The sequence below is a fragment of the Podarcis gaigeae genome, assembly GCF_964106915.1.
Source record: "Podarcis gaigeae genome assembly, chromosome: 1".
NCBI classification, from domain to species: Eukaryota; Metazoa; Chordata; class Lepidosauria; order Squamata; family Lacertidae; genus Podarcis; species Podarcis gaigeae.
The window spans coordinates 133,058,972-133,080,604 of record NC_139678.1 but is presented as its reverse complement, the minus strand read 5'-3'; the positions used below and the strand labels follow the sequence as shown (position 1 = coordinate 133,080,604).

General features: G+C 42.5%; 1 protein-coding gene across 33 annotated transcripts in view; it reads right to left on the bottom strand.

Moving 5' to 3' along the window:
• Window positions 1-545: 545 nt before the first annotated feature.
• The window catches only part of PCBP3 (poly(rC) binding protein 3), a gene marked incomplete at both ends in the record, with an annotated part of 76,850 nt that continues 55,762 nt past the window's right edge, over window positions 546-21,633 (bottom strand). For 18 of the 33 annotated variants that reach the window (XM_083713014.1, XM_083713009.1, XM_083712990.1 and 15 more), the window contains 5 exons: window positions 546-1,530; window positions 3,747-3,916; window positions 9,943-9,995; window positions 16,736-16,795; window positions 17,618-17,696. In XM_083713014.1, the coding sequence (XP_083569140.1) occupies window positions 1,494-1,530; window positions 3,747-3,916; window positions 9,943-9,995; window positions 16,736-16,795; window positions 17,618-17,696 (399 nt within the window). Of the gene's footprint in view, window positions 1,531-3,742; window positions 3,917-9,942; window positions 9,996-16,735; window positions 16,796-17,617; window positions 17,697-21,633 lie in introns of those variants that run through there. The other 15 variants (XM_083712992.1, XM_083712999.1, XM_083713005.1 and 12 more) reach the window with 5 other exon arrangements.

The following is a 21,633-nucleotide window of genomic DNA, read 5'->3' as shown; positions in this document are numbered from 1 at the left end:
TAAAGCTAAAGGTAAAGGTAGGTCCAGTCATGGCCGACTCTGGGGTTGTGACGCTCATCTCGCTTTATTGGCCGAGGGAGCCGGCGTACAGCTTCCGGGTCATGTGGCCAGCATGCCTAAGCTGCTTCTGGCGAACCAGAGCAGTGCACGGAAATGCTGTTTACCTTCCCGCTGGAGTGGTACCTATTTATCTACTTGCACTTTGACATGCTTTCAAACTGCTAGGTTGGCAGGAGCAGGGACCGAGCAACGGGAGCTCACCCTGTTGCGGGGATTCGAACCGCCAACCTTCTGATCAACAAGTCCTAGGCTTTGTGGTTTAACCCACAATGCCACCTGTATCTCAGAGTTTCCAGCAGGGCTTAAAAGTGAATAGGAATGTCGAGGGAGGATCAAAACAAAAAAAATCAACCAACACTAAATATATGCTTATTGGATCCAATCTGATCAAACAGAAGCATGGAAGAGGAAGGAGGCTGTGGAGGCAGGTGAGACAAAGAGCCTGTCAAGGAAAACCAAGAAGGAGCACACAAAGACCAAAGGCAGAGCTTGTTACTAGCAGAGCTGCACAGACTTTTATTAAATACAAACAATGGCAAACACAGCAGGCTCCCAGAGGCTGGAGCTTCCTGAGCTAAGTCCAAAAGTCTGTGGGTGATTCTCTTAAGGATATTTTCAGCAGTTCCTGCCGCATTAAATTTTTTATTTGTCTCCATTTCTATGAAATAATTCTATATTTAAAGGAATATTTTCCTCACCTTGTTCTCTGCTTGGTAACGAAAATGGCTTGCTTTGCTTTGGCTGTGCCTCACTGGAAGCAGCCCAGTCCTTGCAGGAACCCATGAGGACCCGGTTGACGCTCCTGGGCTCCTGCCTGTTCCACTTCCAACATGAAATGGGAGAAAGTCATGCCACATTCTTAGGACAGAGATCCAAACATTTTAAGGATGAGCCAAGGACAATCAGGGTTCAAAGATGGAAGGAACAATTGAATAATTAAAAGAAACAGCTATTTCAAAGCAACCACTGCTCTAGATTAGGCCAGATCTCAGTCCTACTACAGGTGCTGCAAAAAAAGGTAAAATTAAAAAAAACCATCTTAGCTAAACTGAGCTAAATAAAGACTAGTGAGACCAACCTTCTTCCAAAGTCTTACCAAGGGAAATCCCAGGCAAAAACCTATATAAAATAGTTAGCACTGTACAGCTGAAACACAGACTGGCCTGGAGCATAAATTTAAAATTCAGGAACAAAATCAAAATCACAAAATGCAACTTATAAAGCAACTTATTAGTATGTGCACAGATACATACATACATATATATATAGATATATATATATATTTATATACATATATTTGTTATTAAAGAAAAGTTTCCAAGGAGAAGAGGGGTGTGTGAAGCCGTAAGTATACGCATTGTAGAAGCTGGGTGAAGAAGCGTCATTGGCTAGAGAGGGTCATGTGATGCAGAATGATGTGTGATTGGCAGAAATTAGAGTGCGCCCATTCCAGTGACCTCAGACGTCAGCCTAGAATAAATAATTGTAAAAAAATAAATGAGAGGAAAAGTGGGGAATCGCTTAAAGTTTATGACAAACATAGACACTGAGGACTTCACTCCATACTCCTTAAGTCCCCTGTTCACATTAATTCAAACATGGAAAAGAGCTTGCTAATGTTTCTGACAAGCTAATTTACATTCACGTTGCCTGCAATACCATGGATTTTGTCACACTCATCCTTTTCTCCTAAAAAATAGCATCTGATCTAATTTAAACCCAATTACAGTTAGTATATTTAAAAGAAGACAAAAAGAAGGAAGTTATAACAAATGAAGCGTTGCTGTATGGAGGGCTCACCTTCAGCGCTCCAGTCAGCCAGCCAGCCAGGCCCTTTCCCAGAATACTCCACCCTTGCCCCCTGCTCCTGAGTTGGTCAGCACCCCTGACCCAAGAGGAGACAAGTCAGCTCTCCTCACCCAAGTGACATTTGATTGTCTACAAGAGTACATATGTTTCTTGTGGTGAACTTGGTTTCAATTTGCCTGGTAGGATAGTGAGCGGGCAGGCATGTATGACGTCTTTATAAATGACATGGTTGGAGGAATTGAGGGGATCCTCAGCAAATTTTCAGATGACACCAACCCTGGGAGGGGAGGCCAATGCCGCAGAAGATAGAATTGGTATGCAAGATGACCTTAACAGATTGGAGAAATAAGTCCAAACTAAGAAGGTGAATTTCAATAGGGACAAATATAAGGTTCTGCACTTAGGCAGAAAGAACCAGATGCACAAATATAAGACACCTGGCTTACTACAAGAACATGTGAAAAGGATCTAACATGAGTTGACAGCATGATGCAGAAGCAAAAATCGCTAATGCTATTCTCGGCTGCATCAACAGAAGTCTAGTGTCCCAATCAAGGGAAGTAATAGTCCCACTCTCTTCTGCCACATCAAACCATGCCTGGAATACTGTGTCCAATTCTGCGCACCACAATTTAAGAAGGATGTTGACAAACTGGAGCGAGTGCAGGGGAGGGCAACCAAGATGATCAAGGGTCTGGAAACTAAGCCTTACGAGGAGCACTTGAAAGAGCTGGGTATGTTTAGCCTGGAAAAGTGACCGAGAGGAGATAGGATAGCCATCTTCAAAAATCTCAAAGGCTGTCACGTGGAAGAAGGAGCCAGCTTGTTTTCTCTTGCTCCAGAAGGTACAACCCAGAACTTCAAGTTACAAAAAAGGAGATTCTGAGTGAACTTCAGGAATAACTTTCTGATGGAAACAGCTGTTCAACATTGGAATAGACTCCCTCATAAGATGGTGGACTCAACTTCACTGGAAGCTTTGGAATGAGGAGGAATGTATGATCTAGTTGAGATTCCTGCATTGCAGGGAGTTGGAAGAGATCACCATCAGTGTCCCTTCCAACTCTATGATCCTTCCTGTGCTGCTGTGCCACCCACACATTTCCTGTTTCATCCATACCAGTTTGGCTGCTATTAAAACACATCCTATTATTTCAAATAGCAGATAGGATAATTTTTAAAAGTCTGATTAAGATGGAATGACCAACCTAATATCATTCTCCTTATTTGCCCTTATTCAGAAAAGTGCCCGATAAGATAAAAATATATACAGGAAATGCAAATGCAATTCATTTTTTTAGGATCAAAACAAGTGATAATATTGCAAAATAAATTATGCATCTCTGTGGGGGGGATTCACCTAATGAACCCTTTCAGCATAAGCCCTGTGAAAGGACTTTCACTTGTACAATGGGGCTTCCCGCTGCACCCCCCCCCAAATTGGCTTGGGAATTAGGAAACCCCAGAACAGCATGCAGGGGGAGGAAAGGTGGGGTTGTTCCTTCTGGCAAGCGGAAATGCTTTTCCAGACGGAAGAATTGTGACATTGAATTACACCCTTTGAATGAGTTAAGAGAGATTCTGACATAGCCAAACTAATTTGAAAGTTATGAAAAGAGATATATGTACTGAGAAAATAGTTGGATTTTTTTAATCGTTTACAGCTATCATTACCAGATTAATAGAATAAGGGGAACCATCAACATAACTGTTCACTAGATTGATGGATCTCACTTCTTGCTGCCATGTGGAGCAAAGAGTACATGTTGGCATCAGAGACATTTGTATTGTGGTCTAATTGGCCACTTTATTTATATCTTGGGTTATGAAAGTGGGGTGAGGGAGGTACTTAGGAAACCTTAGTAAGCAGCTCTCACCTGGCATTGATGAGGTACTGAGCAAGGCTGATGTTAGCTGGGGTTCCTGTGATGGTAATTTGGCGTTCTGATGAACCTTCTGTGGCATTGGCGATTTTGATCTGTGCTCCAGACATCTGTCTAATTTCATTGATTTTGGTCCCTTGGCGTCCGATTATGCAGCCTATTAGCTAGAAAAAAAGGCACAGGGGCATTTCTTAATTTGGTCCACTGGTGTTAAAGATTGTGAGTAGTATCGTAGGGCTTGTGAGATATGTCAGGGCACATGTTTCTGTTTTGAATACTCTGGAAATGTAATATTCAAAAAAGCTCTGCTATATCACTTTCCTGCCGAACTGTTCTTTTGTCTTGGCAATCTCTTCCAAACTATTCAGGTTATAAACAGTCACCACCAGGCCTGTTTATGACCTGCATGGCACTTTGTCTTGTAACAAATCATGGCTAATGAAATGGCTGAGGAGACTTTAGAGGCCTGCATCCTCGCCCCAGTCCCAACCCCTCCAGCTCCCTGCATGTTGTGGTGGCAGATGGTGTGAAAAGAGAGATGTGGTGGACCCAGTCAGCTCTATGTCCCCTTCTCCCTATACTATAAGATGGTGTTGGTGGCAGTGCCTTGAATAAGGGCCGAAAGGGCTCTCTGTCCCCTCACCCTTCTCTCCAAGAGGGCTGTGAGCTGCAGGTGTGGTGTTCTTAGCCTCAGCCCTTCTGCCTTTTCTCTCCTCCCAGGTGTGCTCAGAATGGAGCAAGCGCTTGTGCTCTGATCTGAGCACCAGGGGAAAGGAAGGGGCAAAGAAAGGTCTGTGATAGTCCAGGTCAACACAGAGCCTGGTGCCCCACTTCCGTAGTGGCAGAGCTGGACCCCTGCACATAAGCAGGGATGAGCAGGTAACTGATTTTTTGTGCCCACTAACTCAATGGCTCCTCCAATCAAAGCCACTAACAAGAATGAATCTTCAGTAATACCAGTAGCTGTCAGTGAACTAAAGTGAGCATGCAAACCTTCTAAGCACAGCCATGACTTAAAAAAGAGAAAAAAGAGAAGCAGAGAAGAGGCAGCTGGAAACCAAAACCCCAAGGCAAAATCTTAAGAATGGTCAAAGAAGCTCAAGCAAAAGACGCTTCTGAGCAAAAAGAACCATCATCAGAATAAAAGTAGTCTTCAAACACATGAGTGTTAATTGAAATGTTATTTCAGCTATAAACACAGGAATTTTAGCCACCAGGTGTTAAGAAAGATTCACTACAGCTGTGTCCACAATGGGGCACTCAGCCACACCTGAGTTGCTGTTTCTGTGAGCACCTTTGTCACTTTTAATGTTAGGCCTCCAAAATCTATCTCGATTTTTCCTGTCCACAGTATTTTTGAATTTACTTACTGGTAAATTTACACCTAAGTAGGTCTGCTAAAGGGACGCAGGTGGCGCTGTGGGTTAAAGCCTCAGCGCCTAGGACTTGCCGATTGAAAGGTCGGCGGTTCGAATCCCTGCGGCGGGGTGCGCTCCTGCTGCTCGGTCCCAGCGCCTGCCAACCTAGCAGTTCGAAAGCACCTCCGGGTGCAAGTAGATAAATAGGGACCGCTTACCAGCGGGAAGGTAAACGGTGTTTCCGTGTGCAGCTCTGGCTCGCCAGAGCAGCGATGTCACGCTGGCCACGTGACCCGGAAGTGTCTCCGGACAGCACTGGCCCCTGGCCTCTTAAGTGAGATGGGCGCACAACCCCAGAGTCTGTCAAGACTGGCCTGTACGGGCAGGGGTACCTTTACCTTTACCTTTAGGTCTGCTAAATGCTGCTGCTGCTCATTTTTGGCTGTCCTTTGGGAAACCCGCGAGGAAAATTCCTAGGAGGACCACCCCTCCAGTAAAAACAGTTTTTGCATTGCTGTGACCTGCCCTGGGACCGTGGTGAAGGAGTAGGTAAGAAATCACCCCAAACAATATATGATAAAGTAAATCTAATTAAGTAGCTGCCTTGAACATCAATGGAACTGAAATTGTCATACAGAGCTAGGGATTGAGGAGATACTCAATCTTGCTCATGTTCTAGTTAGAACATTTTAGTTTAGTTATTTTGCACTTTCTGGAACAATATGTGAACCAAAACACAGCTTTCCTTTAGAGGTTGTCCTTCTCTGAATTTTGCGTTTCCATCCTCCGCCTAAGCAATATGTACAAAATGAATATTTTAAGGGAAAATGTGCACAAAAATGCATTTATTAGGGGAAACTGCTTGAAAAATGTGCTAGTTACTGAAAACCTACATACAAGCAGGAGAAGTTTGCACAAAAAAGGCTGATGAATTTTCATGAGGGTTTTTTTTTAATATAAAATTGCAAATGGTTGTAGAAATGTGAAGAACTGAATTTAAGACTGGAAACATGAGAAACTTAGATAACTCAACATGACAGCTTTGTTTATCCCTATACACAGTGCAATATACCACATTCCACATGATTCAAGCAGAGTTGAATGTTTTGAAGCTGTATCTCTTTCATCTCTCACTCTCTGCCATCGAATGCTGTGGAGCTGGAGGGTCCACATTTTCAGTTGCCTTGAGACATAAAGGTCTGCTGGACTCCAAGATACACCCTGTTTCTGGAGGAATGAAGCAGCTGTCTATATCATGATAACTTGCAGTGTTTTTTCTATGTGTGCAAAGTGTTGCCTGCAAGAGCCTGTTAGTGCTTTCCCCAGTAGTACAGATTTTAATTTTCTTCTATTACAAGTGCAATGTAATTAAAAAAAAAAGCTTTTTGTAGTGATTTGGCTCAAAGGCAGGACCAACTATCTATCAAACTCATCACAGAGCATCCTAAGAAACTGGAGCCAGAGAGTAAGAATTTAACCAAACCTGGCAATGTATCTGAAGGGTGGGGCATAAATCTAAATAATATACAAATAAATCCAATAATGTTTTGACAAGCAGCAACTGAATATAGGTGTAAAAAAAGCTGATGTAAGTTTAGGCTGCATTATGAAAAATAATGGTTCCACTTGGTTCTGCACTTGTCAGACATCATCAGAACTGCAGAGCATGACAACAAGGATGTAGAAAAATTGGTCCCAAAGATGGCAATGAAGATGCAGGGATATGGACAGCAAAGGTGGAAGGAACTGGGCATTTGTAACATGAATAAAAAAGGTGAGAAGGGACATGAAAGCACACTTCAAATACCCAAGGGGGCTGTCACACAGAGGAGGGCGTTGACTTGGTTTCTTCTGCTTAGGAGGGCAAAGCTAGATCTAATGGGCTTCTTTCGCAGAAGATATTGGTAAGGACCACTTGACAATGGAACCAATTGCTGGCATGTGTATGTGTGTGTGTGTGCTAGATTTCTCTATACAGAGGTTTGACAGTCATCTGTTGGGAATACGCCACATCTGGATTTTCTGATTCAAATGGAAGCTTGGCCCACGGGCCCCTTTCCAACTCTACTATTCTATGGTTCTATGAACCATGTAAGAATATAGAAAGATGTGCAAGCTTGTGCCCTAGCAACCAGAAAGCAGCAAGGTATTGGGGAGAAATCTAACAGAATCCACAATGATAGGACCTCGGAAGCAAATGGTGAAGAGAATATTGTCCCTTTCATACTCCAAAAATAAATTGCTTCCATAACTCTATGGATGCATTTCTATGGAATCTTATTGAGGAACAGGTTACAGTGAACATGGCTTGCATATTGAAAATAATGCATATTCATGCCTATATCTGTCCAGAACATGAAGTCACAGTATACTCAATGTGCGAATGGGGTAACTCTCATAAGCACCCTGGTTTTCATCTGTGAAGTGTTGGAGAATATATTATAATAGGAGCTGTAATCAAAATACATAACACAAGCCATTCTGGAAACGGCTCACAGTATATTGCTATATAATTTAAGTTAGTAGAAAGAAAAATAGGTCTTTTAAATGGTAGATTTCCTGAAGAATTGTTCTGTAGGATCGGAGGCAGATCATTTATAATGGGCCAGAGAGCCAGACTGGATTACAGATTCAGAAGAAGCTCCTAGTCTTAGAGAGAACATCCCATTTATTGTTGTTGAGGATAACACCACTTTAAGACACCAGAATTAATAATGACTTGCTGTTCAAAAAGCCAAAAGTCTTTGTCTCATTCAAATATACTATGGTGTCCTCTAAATTTCAGGTTGCATGCCAAACTCAAAAACCAATGGCATAAACTAAACTAAACTAAACTAAACTAAACTAAACTAAACTAAACTAAACTCCTCCATCACCTTTTCCTCCCCAACCAAATTATTTGTTCACCTTCAGATGCAGGTATGCATTTTTAGAAACCTGCTTAAATATTTTTGTAAAGGTTTTATTGAATGTCGAACAGAAGAGTGTTGATGTAATTGTGATAGACAGTGTCCCTGCACATACATTAACTGAAACCAGAGCTCAGTTTGCTTTCATTTGCATAATGGATAAACAATGCAAACCATCTATACATGAGGTTTTAATGGTGGTCATGCTGTCTCTGTAGGGGACGACTGTCATGGCTTGCCCTGGGGAATGAATGAACAAACCTGGGAAAGAGTTTTGGTTGCCCATATTCAGGGAAGATGAATTCAAACAAATTAAATATAACTGAGATTAATTTTTAAGAGTATGTTCATGCCAAAATTTGCATGCTCAATGGGGGAGAATTAATGTTTGTTGCTAAGCAAATTGCCCCCACAAATTAAAAGCATACCAGAAACAATTATGTATTTCAATTCAACCAACACTAACAGTACATTTGGGCTCTGGAAATTTCATAAGAAAAGTACAGAGAAGGGGAGACTCTGAAGGACCTATGCCTGTTTGAAATAGGAACTTTTTAATCTTTGCAGGGTCCTCTATTGAGCCAGGATAAATTGACAGGAAGCTCACAATTGCAAGCCAATAGATACAAAACCACAGTTTCATGGAGCTGGAAACGCATGTTCAGAAACTTCAGTCAGACCCTTTTCACTGTCTCTTTCTAAAATGCACTCCACCATGGTTTTTGTCTTGCTTAGCTCTCAACTGTTTCCAGACCTGGGGTCTCCAACGTGGTGCATACAGCAGGGGCGCTGTACCCCCAGAAACCACCTTTGGTGTCCACCAAGGCCCTTAGTCCCTTCAGACAGATAGATAGCTTGTTATGGGGAGTGTACTTCCCTCCTCTGTGTTTTATTTGATTTTTTTTAAGGTGGAGGTATTTTGTCTGCTTGGGACAGGGGGCTATTATAACTCTTTTTTCTTCTGTGAAATTAGTGTTTTGTGGTGCTCATGGCAGTTTTTTAGATTTTCAAATGTGCTGCTTTCCTGGGTCCAAAACATTTGGGAACTCCTGTTCTAAACCATACTCATAATGTGTGAAATGAGCACAGCTGGAGTGGACTGGAAGAGAGGTCAATTTACATTTCTGTGCTCTGAAATAAGTCACAATAAATAAGTAGCCAATAAATAAATAAATAGCCAATAAATAAATAGTTTCTCATAAACTGTCAAACTGGTTTTTAAAAATAGGGGAGGAATTACTTGCTTTTTATCTAGAAACAAATGGGATATTTGCATGAACAAGTAGTCAACGAAGCACAACCTTTCCTGTTAGAATAAAGTATGCAGATAATAAGAAATGGAGCCACGACCCCTCCCACTTCCCACTTCTCTCCCACCACAAAGTCATAGCTGTCAACGTTTTCCCTTTTTTAAGGGAAATTCCCTTATTCCGAATAGGATTACTCGCAAGAAAAGGGAAAAGTTGACAGCTATGCACAAAGTAAGTCCCACCATTTTCCAGCTCAGCTCCAACTGCACTGCTTTGATTATCACTCGGCACACAGGTCAGGATCAGAATGGGCAAGGAAGGCAACTCCCTTTTCATCCCATAAGGCAACTTGTGAAATTACTGAGGCAGCACTTGCCTGCAGCTGGCAAACCTCTAATGCTGTAGGACTAGAAAGGGTCAGAAAATGGTGTCGTTCTCCAGAGATGTCAGGTCCATTTCCTAAGGACTGGACTACTGAAGAAAGGTTGCCAAGGCCATCCCCCTCCCCAATTCTTTATTCCACCCCTTTCAGTTTAGTAACTGTACTTTGTTAAAAGACTTTGAAATGATACGCCTGGAATTAATGCATGGGCTTTGCTAAATGTCCTAGATGTCATTTGTAGAGAAACATGTTTTAAAAATGGTATGGAGAGCATTGAGATGCGATACTCACATCATTGGGAATGGTGAGTTCATGAGTACTGGCCGGGGGACTGGCATCCAAACCTGAGCATATGCAAGGGAAAATGGTTATAGCTTGAAGACATAGCACTGCACAGCGTCTGGTATTCCACCAAAACAGCAGACCTTGTAAATTTCTCAGACTGCACCAGGGCCAGAGGGTAAGGAAGGAACATGTTTTGGCAAAGTAACAAGGAAAGCACTAATACTACTAACCTAGAGCTCCTAGAATCAATTCTCTCTTAACCTGCCCATTTGGTTCTAATGCAAATCATTACAAACTCCATAGGTACCGTATCCTCACCTTGCTTCCGTTTCGGGATCAAAGATAAAACCATTCCTTAACAGTTGTCTCAAAAAGTTGCTGTTAATCAACAGAGCAAAAACACAGCTAGGACCTTGTGGTACCTTGGGGTTAGTGTTGGGAAGAACATGTCACGGCCACGATGCCATGTCTGCCACAGAAGTCCATTTTGTGAAGCGCATTGTATTCAGTCTCTCCACCCAGGCTGTTTTGGTTGCCAAACATAAACAAATTGGTTCCCACATTGCTACTCACTTTGCATTATGCTAATGCCCCTGACAAGTCTGGAACATATCTTGACACCAAACTCAATATAAGGATAGAGTTCTACTGCAAGTGTACTCCAGAGGTAAGTGGTGTGAAGGTCAAAGGTATAAACTGGGGAGGGGGGAAGCAAAATTTCCCGTCATATTGGCAGCTACGAGCAAGTAAGAGTGTAAGAAGAGCCTGCTGGGTCAGGCCAATGACCCATCTAGTCCAGCATCCTGTTCTCACAGTGGCCAACCAGATGCCCATTATGGAGAACCAGTAAGCAGGGTTCCAGAACAAGAGCCCTCTTCCCTCCTGTGGTTCCCAGCAAATGGTATTCAGAAGCATTGATGCTTCCAGCTGTAATAGCTCATATTGTTTCAATTTCTAATCAAATTTCCAAGGTCCATCATCATCAATTCCACAGTAGATGAACGCTTTAGCCTGATGATGGCATTAATCAGGTTTAAGCAGTACAAACAGGAAATAATTTTTGAGCTGACAACATGACCACTCACTGAATCAGGGAGTGTTCATTAATTGGCGCAGTTCAGGCAACACAGTCAGTGAATTTTTGGCTTACCCAGACTGCGCAAATGTGTTGACTGTCCAGCTTTGCTCCCCACCCCCAGTCCAAAGCTAAAGTTTGTCATAGCTTATCATCAGACCCTGGGATTCTGGTCAAGCTCTTTCCCACTGTAGCTACTGTATTTTGCCACATCTATTAGTCTTTATTATTGCATTTATTTCTTGTAGGAATAGGTCGCAAGACAAGAGATTTCTGCTTTGAAATCTATGACTAAAATATATATTGATCTGCTCCTTTAATTTATATGCTGTCATCTCAAAAAACAGTCTACCTACCCTTATATGTAATGCTATATATATTGAATAAGTTGCCCAATTTGAAACCACAGTATTCTTTTTTAGAAAAGTCAAAGAACTGTGAAAACTTTCACAAAGTAACTTGCTCCATCTCAAATTGCCCCATATGCAAAACTGCCTCTCACTCACAGAACAGCTTTTTAAAAAAAATTCCTTCCAGTAGCACCTTAGAGACCAACTAAGTTTGTTTTTGGTATGAGCTTTTGTGTGCATGCACACTTCTTTAGATACACAAAAGCTCATACCAATAACAAACTTAGTTGGTCTCTAAGGTGCTACTGGAAGGAATTTTTGTATTTTGCTTCGACTATGGCAGACCAACACGGCTACCTACCTGTCACAGAACAGCTGTTATCCACCTCACACTACAGCAAGAAAAGTAAAACTAAATCCAGACGTGTTGTTCCCCTTGCATGATCTGTAGCACAAGTGAATGCGTGAGAAGCGCTATAAAGCCTGGTGTGAATTCTTGGTCTTTTGAGCAAGTATTTGCAGAACAATGCTAGCCAATGTTTCCTTTCACTCAAAGTTCTTAGTATCCAACACAGTGACTTGAATAATGAAAACATGTTCCTGACCACCTCAGTCATAATGATTCACTCTTTATACAGGACATTTCCAGTGCCAAATTTACTTTATGCAATTTCAACACCATGTTGAAAAAGCAAGGAATGTATAATTAATTTCTCCCAAAAGAAGATGGATATTTGCCTGCAAAAATATGATTTTCCATGGAACTTAACAGTTCTCACATAATTATTCTGAACCTGTAGTCGGCCCACCAGATGTTGCCAGACTCCAACTCCCATTGGCCTGAGTCCACAGGGACAATGGTCAGAGATGAGGGAGTTTCACAACATCTGGAAGGCCAGATATCCCATTCTTGCTCCAGATACTCATTTGAAAGAATAAGTGTAAATTTAGAGACCCACCCACTGACAGGGAAGCTTTCCTTGTTTCTTTTGGAGCTGGCTGCAAAGGTAAGAAGAGGCAGTAAGAAGAGGTCTGTATCTGTATCACTCTGTGTGATTTATAAAATGTTGCAGCAAAAGAGGCTGCCTGGAGGTTTTCATCCAATTTATTTCAGCCTAAGTTTTGAATTAGTTAATGTCCTATCCACAATGGCCTCAAATAAGTGGCCTCAGATAAGTGGCTGGGGAAACCCAGCCAGATGGGCGGGGTATAAATACTAAATAAATTATTATTATTATTATTATTATTATTATTATTATTATTATTATTTATTAGATTGAAAGGAAAGATTCCCTGGACTGCACAAAGATTCAAGGCTGCATGCTCAACTACAACTTTCCTTTTAGGCTGCTCCCTTTGACTGTGTCTGGAAGCAGATCTGCTGCAAATTACAAGCAATATAATGCGAAATAGAAGCAAGACTTATAATTTCAACATTTAAATAAAATGAAGTTAGTGTGCTTATTCTCTAGTTCATCACTCACTTCTGTGATCCCTTAGGCTTCCAGTTCTAATATGGCAATTTGCCTCTCCATGATCTTGTAATGAAACAGCTTCTTATTTGCCCATTTGCTAACACCCAACAAGCAATCTGGTGGAGAACTGAACTCAGTCTCCTCCCTCCCTCCCAGAAGAGCTGATCAGCAGAAGTCCAGCTTCCTTGAAAGAGCTACAGGTATCTATGCCTTCCCAGCACTGAAGCCTGTGTTCATGCTGTGTTAGATCAGGGGCAAATCTTAGGTCTTGTCTATGTAATGCTCACAGATACTCAATTCTTAAATTTTATTTTGCTGTTTTTCAAAATAAGCAAGGAAAATTATTAATATTTGCCATTGTTAATTTTAACTAGTTGTGACATTTATTGCCTGAATGCAATTAGCATGTACATTTTAAATAAGTGAACAGCAGACATGGGGGAACATGAACAGGCATAGGACTAAGAGGAAGGAGGAACCTCTGTTCCTGACAGGTCCACTCCCCACCGCTGAAGCTGCTCTTTGCCTTTCAAGGGAAGCTTCTGACAGCACCAATGAGAGCTTCCTTTGAAATGCAAGAAATAACTTTGGAGAGGTGCTTTTTCTTGGGATCATGGTAGGGGAAGAAAGTCAAACTCTTCCTCCCAAGCCCCATGGTCCCAAGTCATTCCGGGCTTCCTCATGTCTACATCTCACATAACAACATCCCAGCACACTCCCCGTGACCAGCTTATAGCACAGATTGTTCACCAAAAGTCCCAAAACTAGGTTCAGGACCCAGATGAAAAAATCACAGGTAAGCAGCAACATTTGGCTACCTCTGGAGCTGAGACACCATTTTAAAAAGTAAACTAAATCCCAATTCATATTGGAAACCTGGTGCTCAGGAGGCGGCTTTAACCATATTCTCCTGTAAAGCTATTCTTTATCAGAATCCCTCTCTAAGCAAGTTGTGCTGCAAAATATGAAAGTATTCATATGGCTCTTGTGACTTTTCACACCAAATAGATTCTTGGTGGGGGGATTTTAAGCTACCCAGGTCATATGGTGGTGGTAGTGGGGTTGCAGTGATTTTTAGGAAGTCATTAGTTTACACCAGGTGTCCTATTGGGAAGACCCAGTTTTCTGAGTGCATGTTCCGGAAGTTGGGCAATAGGGGCAGTACAGGATTCCTTTTGGTGTACCGACCTCCGTGCTGCACCAAGGATTCCCTGCCTGAGCTGCTTCAGGTCGTGGCGGATGTCCTCCTGGAGACACCTAGTTTGGTTGTTCTGGGGGATTTTAACATCCAAGCCGACACAAACTTACAAGGGGCCTCTCGGGACTTCGTGGAAAGCATGGCCTCCATGGAGCTGTCCCTGAATAAGTTTGGCACAACTCATAGTTTTCCTCGGAGCTGAGGGTGATGAAACAATCACTGAGATGGCTAGAGCGCCAGTGGAGGAAAACTCATTCTGAATCTGACAGGACACAGGTTAGAGCTCAACGTCGAGCCTACCAAGTGGCAATAGCGACGACGAAGAGGAACTTCTTCACCGCCTCTATTGCATCTGCAGAAAACAGCAGCAGGAGACCAGTAAAGGCCCCAAGATCTGCTGCAATGATTTTGCAAAGGTTTTTTTTTTTTGCAGATAAAGTCGCTCAGATTCAGAAGGAGGTAGATGCCACCATGGGAGCAGGGCTGGGGTGGGATAGTGCTAGAGTCCTGTCTAGTCAAGTTGCGTGGGATCAATTCCAATCTGTTACCTCCGAGGATGTGGACACACTGCTTGGATGAATGAAACCAACCACCTGTCTCCTTGATTCTTGCCCATCCTGGCTCATAAAAGTGAGCTGGGAAGGGCTGGGCGATGAGCTCCGTGGGGTGGTGAATGCTTCTCTCTGTGAGGGAGCCTTCCCAGACCCACTGAAAGAGGCAGTAATTAAACCGCTTCTTAAAAAAACAAACTTTAGACCCGGCCAATATGGCCAACTATTGCCCAGTCTCAAATCTTCCATTCTTGGGCAAGGTGATGGAGCGGGTGGTTGCTGAACAACTCCAGGCACACCTGCAGGATGCAGACCATTTGGATCCCTTCCAGTCAGGATTCAGCCATGGGACTGAAACTGCCTTGGTCGCACTGGTCGATGATCTCCGGCGGGCTAGGGACAAAGGTGAGAGCTGTTTCCTAGTTCTGCTGGATCTCTCAGAGGCCTTTGACACCATCGACCACGACATCCTTCTGGACCATCTAGAGGGGCTAGGAGCTGGGGGCACTGCCATACAGTGGTTCCACTCCTTTTTCCTAGGCCGAGTCCAGAAAGTGGTGTTGGGGGATGAGTGTTCAGACCCCTGGGCTCTCACTAGTGGGGTGCCTCAGGGTTCCATCCTCTCCCCCATGCTTTTTAACATCTACATGAAGCCCCTGGGAGAGATCATCAGGGGGTTTGGGCTGGGTGTTCATCAGTATGCGGATGATACCCAGCTCTACCTCTCTTTCAAATCAGAACCAGTGAAGGTAGTGAAGGTCCTGTGTGAGTGTCTGGAGGCGGTTGGAGGATGGATGGCGGCTAACAGATTAAGGTTGAATCTTGACAAGACAGAAGTACTGTTTTGGGGGGACAGGTGGCGGGCAGGTGTGGAGGACTCCCTGGTCCTGAATGGGGTAACTGTGCCTCTGAAGGACCAGGTGCACAGACTGAGAGTCATTTTGGACTCACAGCTGTCCATGGAAGAGCAGATCAATTCTGTGTCCAGGGCAGCTGTCTACCAGCTCCATCTCATACGCAGACTGAGACCCTACCTGCCCGTGGACTGTCTTGCCAGCTTGGCGCATGCTCTGATTATCTACCGCTTGGACTACTACAATGTGCTCTATGTGGGGCTACCTTTGAAGGTGACCCAAAACCTACAACTAATCTAGAATGCGGCAGCTAGACTGGTGACTGGGAGCGGCTGCCGAGGCCACATAACACAAGTCCTGAAAGACCTACATTGGCTCCCAGTATGTTTCCGAGCACAATTCAAAGTGTTGATGCTAACCTTTAAAGCCCTAAATGGCCTCGGCCCACTGAAAGAGTGTCTTCACTCCCATTGTTCTGCCCGGACACTGAGGTCCAGCGCTGAGGGCCTTCTGGCAGTTCCCTCATTGTAAGAAGTGAAGTTACAGGGAACCAGGCAGAGGGCCTTCTCGGTAGTGGCGCCCACCTTGTGGAACACCCTCCCATCAGATGTCAAAGAAATAAACAACTATTGGACTTTTAGAAGACATCTGAAGACAGCCCTCTTTAGGGAAGCTTTTAACATTTGATTAATTATTGTATTTTAATATTTTGTTGGAAGCCACCCAGAGCGGCTGGGGAAACCCAGCCAGATGGGGGAGGTATAAATAATAAATTCTTTTCCTTATTATTATTATATCAGGTTTGAAAGCAGTGTGTCAAGTGGAGGGTTGCTGTTCAATGTACAAAAACCCAAAGCTCACTAAGGTGCACAGAACTAGTTGCATGAGTTTTGGATCCTGGCTGGTGCTTATAAAAACCCACTGATAGGACGTTGGAGAGGCTTAGAGGAGAGTAGTTTCACAGGTTGACTGAAAACAGAAAGCAGGAGGAGCCAAAATCCTGTTCTTATACAGAGCAATTATTCTGTAAAAGAGGAGACATTTCAGTTCTGCAATTTCATTTTATCCCAGTGTTTTTCTAAAAAAAAAAGAAGGATTCACTGTATACCATTATAGCTTAAGCAGTTCATATTGTGTTATACTAACATATTAATGCCCACTGAGAGTCAAACTATCTCATCAGCATAACTTGAGCAGTCAATTTGTAAGTGGCTACAAAAGTGGCAGAATCCAATTGAAAAAATATTTATAAATGCAGATAGTACCCTGTGTATTTGCCTATAGCCTTTGTTTTACCTGATGATTGGCCCATCAGATTTTGAGCTTCTTCGGAGGAATGTAAGGGCAGCTTTTCTCCTGAAGAGCAAAGAAGAAACAGATTTAATGTTTTTTGCCTTCGAGGAGATAAGCAATGTCACTTCATCTAGGAAGCTCAAAATATGATGAACAAAATGGCAGAACACGCATTTTGTGATCGCCCAAATGAAATGAAGATATATTAAATAGATACACGCAACACATGGAATGTAGTATCTACTAATTGAGTGTTCTGCTGAAATGATTTCACTTTACTTAATAATTTACTAACATTTGTGAGGCACAATAGCACCTACTAAGTTTCTGTCAGAAGCCCTTAAAGTCTTCGCCATGCTTCGAATAAAGGGCTTATCCACTAGAGTAACGGCTCCCTCTCAGTATTTCTCATGAAAGCATGAGCTTCACCTGCTAAACATTAATTAACAATGAATTCATGTCTTTGAATACATGAATGAAACAGTGACCAAACAGTGACCAAAACCATGACAGAGAACTAGAAGGAATTTGCATCCTCTCAACTGACACTTTCGATGCCCCCATAAACAAAGTGTTGTTGGCCACATGGATGTCTTGCAGTAGACAAAATGAGCAGGTGACTTGCAGACGCATAACCTGTCTATTTCTCAGCAAGGTAAAGAGCAAAGTAGATAAAAATGCCCATGAGTGGATTGAACTCATACCCACAATGAAGAAAAACTGGATTATTATTCTAGTGCTTTAACATATCTGAAACTGATACTTGCAACTTTGGTTACAGATCCTATTTTTTAAAAAACCGTTAAACAAATTGAACTTAGAAAGAAAGAGAAACTGCATAGGTAAGAAGAGAAGGAAATCTGTAAAGGGTATTTGGGTACGTACCAGGGAAAGCGGGGGTGGTCTGTCCAAGGGGAGTAAAGGGGGTTTGCTGCATAGCCAACTGGTGGAGCTTGGTCAACTGCTGAGGGGTAGGAGGGACATTAGAACTAAGAAGGTTATTGTTATAGAATACAAGTCACACCAAAAACTAAGAACAAAATTATAATTAAAAGGAAAAAAAACACCAGGAAGCCATGTGGAAACATGGCAAACACAGCTTTAACAGAAGGACTTGGCCTGGGTAAATACGGTAATGCCCAAATCTGTGGCAGTTGTGCTCGATCAGGGTCTGAAATACAGCAGCCTAGTTTTGGTGTTTTTATCCCTGTAGCTAAAACAACTAAATAAAATTCTGCCTTGCATCTTCTGGAACAAAACTGGGAAACATCTGGACCACCAAGAGTGCACACATAAAGCACTTTCAGCAGCAAGTTGGGCACCTTAGCAGAGGAACTAACTCTGCTCCTGAACTGGAGCTGGGATTTGGTGCCCAAGGCAGGAAACCAAAGTTCTAGGGACCAAAGCAGTAGTGCGAGTTTAGGAAGTATGTAGGCCAGGTGGAAAGTCCAATGTGTGTGGGTTTGGCCAAAATAGGTATGTATTTCAGACCCCGTTCATCCCTTGTTGTGCTCAGAGACTTCTAAGAGCCCCTTAACAAAGAGCTCATAAAGAGGAGTGCATCTGGAATACATTTTGCGCGGCATCTCTGCTATTACCCAAGAAGGAAAATAATGGCAAAGCATGTCCACTTTCAAAATTTTGCTGTGCAGGCTCGGGGAGTAATAGAGGTAGGCAATGTGGGGCACTCCAGATGTTGTTGGACTCCCAACTCCAATCAGCCAACACGGCCAATGCTCAGGGATGACAGGAACTGAAGTCCAGCAACATCTCAAGGGCACCCCATTGGCACCCTGCTTTAGATGGCATAGGAACAACAAATCAGCCATAGGAACATACTACCAAGCCAGTCAGGCCAGCCCCCTGAAATGCAAGGCATGGGAAGCTTATACTTTCAATTCTAGGCAAAAATAACTGGGAAACTCTTGCTCCTGCAGCATATTGGAGGGAAGGGATGCAGGGAAGTCTGACATTGGTTTGGTAATAGTCAGGGTGAAGCACTGAAGGCAGAACACCTGGGAGGCTATTCAAGAAGACAGGTAGGAAGGTAAAGGGGAGTTTGAAAAATAGAGCTTTCAATCCATTGTCAGAGTTGGCAAGCAAAACACCAGAAGAAAATGGCATGCAAATTATCTCCACTTTTAAAGAAGCTCACAGATAGAAATCAGAACCTAAAGTAACTAATAATACTTTTCAAATGAAAGTCAAAGCAAATCTCACCCTCAAAAGTCCGCCATGTATTGACATTTACTCTTAAGAAATGCATCTTTCAGAGCAAATTATCTATGTTCCTAAGGTCAGAGGAAGCATGATTCCGACACAGTTGTACTGAAAGGAGGCAATGAACCATTTTTCCTGTTGTTTATCATTGTCCAGTTTGCATGGTTTCTGCTCATAACAGTTTGATTTCTTGTCCATTTCCACTACCTTTCTTCATTTAGGCTTATCCTACACCGCATGCAGCCGCACTAATTCTGGTAGTAAGAGCAGTAGATTTAATAAAAAGGTCTGTGTGAATATATGAAAAAGAAAATTATAGAGATTTCAAAGCTATAGAGAGAGTTTCCTTTGAAAGTCCTCTTTCTGTCTCCTAGGAGAGACGCAGCATTTCCTGATCAGTGTAATTTCTTCGTCTTGCTCAACCCACTGGGTGGCATATTCTTCTACATTTTCTAGCCATTTCACCAGATGTGGCTTTTATTCAGAGCAGTGGAAATAATTTTGAAAGAAAGTAGGGTCATTCTTTTCATTAGTAAATCCAAAATACTTTTTAACATAATGGGTTCAATCCAGAATTAAATATGGTGAAAATTGGACTTCCCTTAACAGCCCCTTGAAAATGTTCTACCAAGAGTTGAGAGGAATGGAGCAGCTATAGAATAAGGTCTGAGGGGGGAGATGGACCCCCCCCGCCAAAATTACAGGGTGGGGGGTGGGGAGGCTCCTTCTGCAAGGAGAACAGTTATAAGACAGATTTTTTAAAGCACCAGATCAGCTAAACTCCTTTAATTTGAATGCAAAACAATTTTGAAAGAAGGGTTGGTGTATAAAATCTCAGTGTGCCATCTCATGATATTGATGCTTCTGTGATAAATCAAACAATTGATATAACACACTAGGCTATTTTAGAACCTTGGGGCTATAGAGTAAACCTTAACTGGAAAAAAATGGTTAAGTTGAACACTGTCAATGGAAGATTAGGAAATCAATATATGCAATGCTCACAAAACGGAAAAAGGCAATAATTCATAGAACCTGTTGGCAAATGTGTTTTCTAACATAAATTTATAAGCCCCCCCCACACCACAATGCATTGGTATTTATTTAACTACACCATAGACAGATTAATAGAAACTGCTCAAGAATCTAAACAATCCAGCAAGAATAAATGAAAATGGCAAGGCTCTGGGTGTGATCCCCGAGTTCACTTAGGGTCATAGCAATGTGCAGGGAGAATCTTTATTTATGGCTGGCCTGGCCTACAAGTTCAGCAGAACAAAGAATTACATAGCAGGAAAAAGCATTGGGATTTTCCTCAATAGTTTGTTGAAAGTGTCCTGGTGCAGCGTGAGAACCTTGTCCTTTTCTAGTCAAATACAATCATATAAATATATGCACAAGTACAGTATTCAGAAAAACGACTGCCAGAGAAGCAATCTGCAGAAAGACAACTTCTATATTAAGCCCTCCTGAAATGGGAATTAAGTGAGTCTAATTTTCTCTGCACTGCAAGCCTATGGCAACCTAATTACTAATTTTGTTTTGTGCATCGAGTGCACAAGTTGTCATTTGTCAGTTGCGTAAGATAGAGATGTTTTCCCTGGGAGTAACGTTTGTCTTGTAGAGATATCTGACTTTTCCAGCTTTCAAACTGCAATATTTTGTTTCTAGGAAAATGTGATACTTTCCAAAGCTCTGATCATTTTTTAAAAAAATTGTACAAATGTCACAAGTACCTTTTGGCTAATGCCTGTAACATCCCTTGCCATTGTCCCTCTGCTCTTGCCATTTCTGACTTTTAGAGGCTATGAGCTGCCTTCTGATGCATATCTGTTACAGGACCACTAAGGAAGTCTTTTTTAAAAAATGTAGCAGAATTTCCCCCTTCATATAATGCCCTGCCATTTCAACCACTTGAATTAATGAAGCAAGCTGTGTAATCCTGGCTTTCTGGTTGCTGTGTAAATCTATTATTATGAAGTTCCCCTTTGGTTAGTACTTAACAGGAATATTTCATGTTGTAGCAGGAAGAGGACTTGTACATTTCCTGTCTGAGGATAAGAGGGCGGGCTTGGGATGAAAGCAAACAGCAGTGCCAGCCTTGTTTCATGGCTATTCCCACCACAATTATCCTCACTGCCTTGTCTAACGGACACTCCAGGTCCTCTCAACAAGGTCCTCTTCACAACAAGTCAATAGACCCAACTGTAGCCACATAGGATCTGTAGGGTACGAGCCTCCTACTTTCTAACCTAAGGAGTTAACTTTTCATCATCTGAAAAGTGTTTCTAATTTTTGGTGTTTTCTGTACCATTTCTGATTAGAGATGTATTTGGTGAGGTGAAGATTCCTGTTCACAATATTCATGCCCCTGCTATACACTGGGCACAGTGGCAGGTTCCTTATTATTATCTTCAGTTCCTTTCCAAATTTTTCCTGTCACTTGGCTTACCTGACAGAAGACACGGCACTGTGCGACTGTGAGCCATACAACCCAGCTGAATGCAAAAAGAAAACTGTCCAAAATAACTTCCTCCTCCTCCTCCTGTTTCTGCCACTGCAAACCCATATCCTCAGACCAATGCAAAACTTGAGGCCACGTTCTCTCTAGGCCTGAGTCTGGGTTGTCCCCAAGACTGAGCAAAAAGTACCTCTCCATGTTGTTTCTGGGCTGTAAGGCT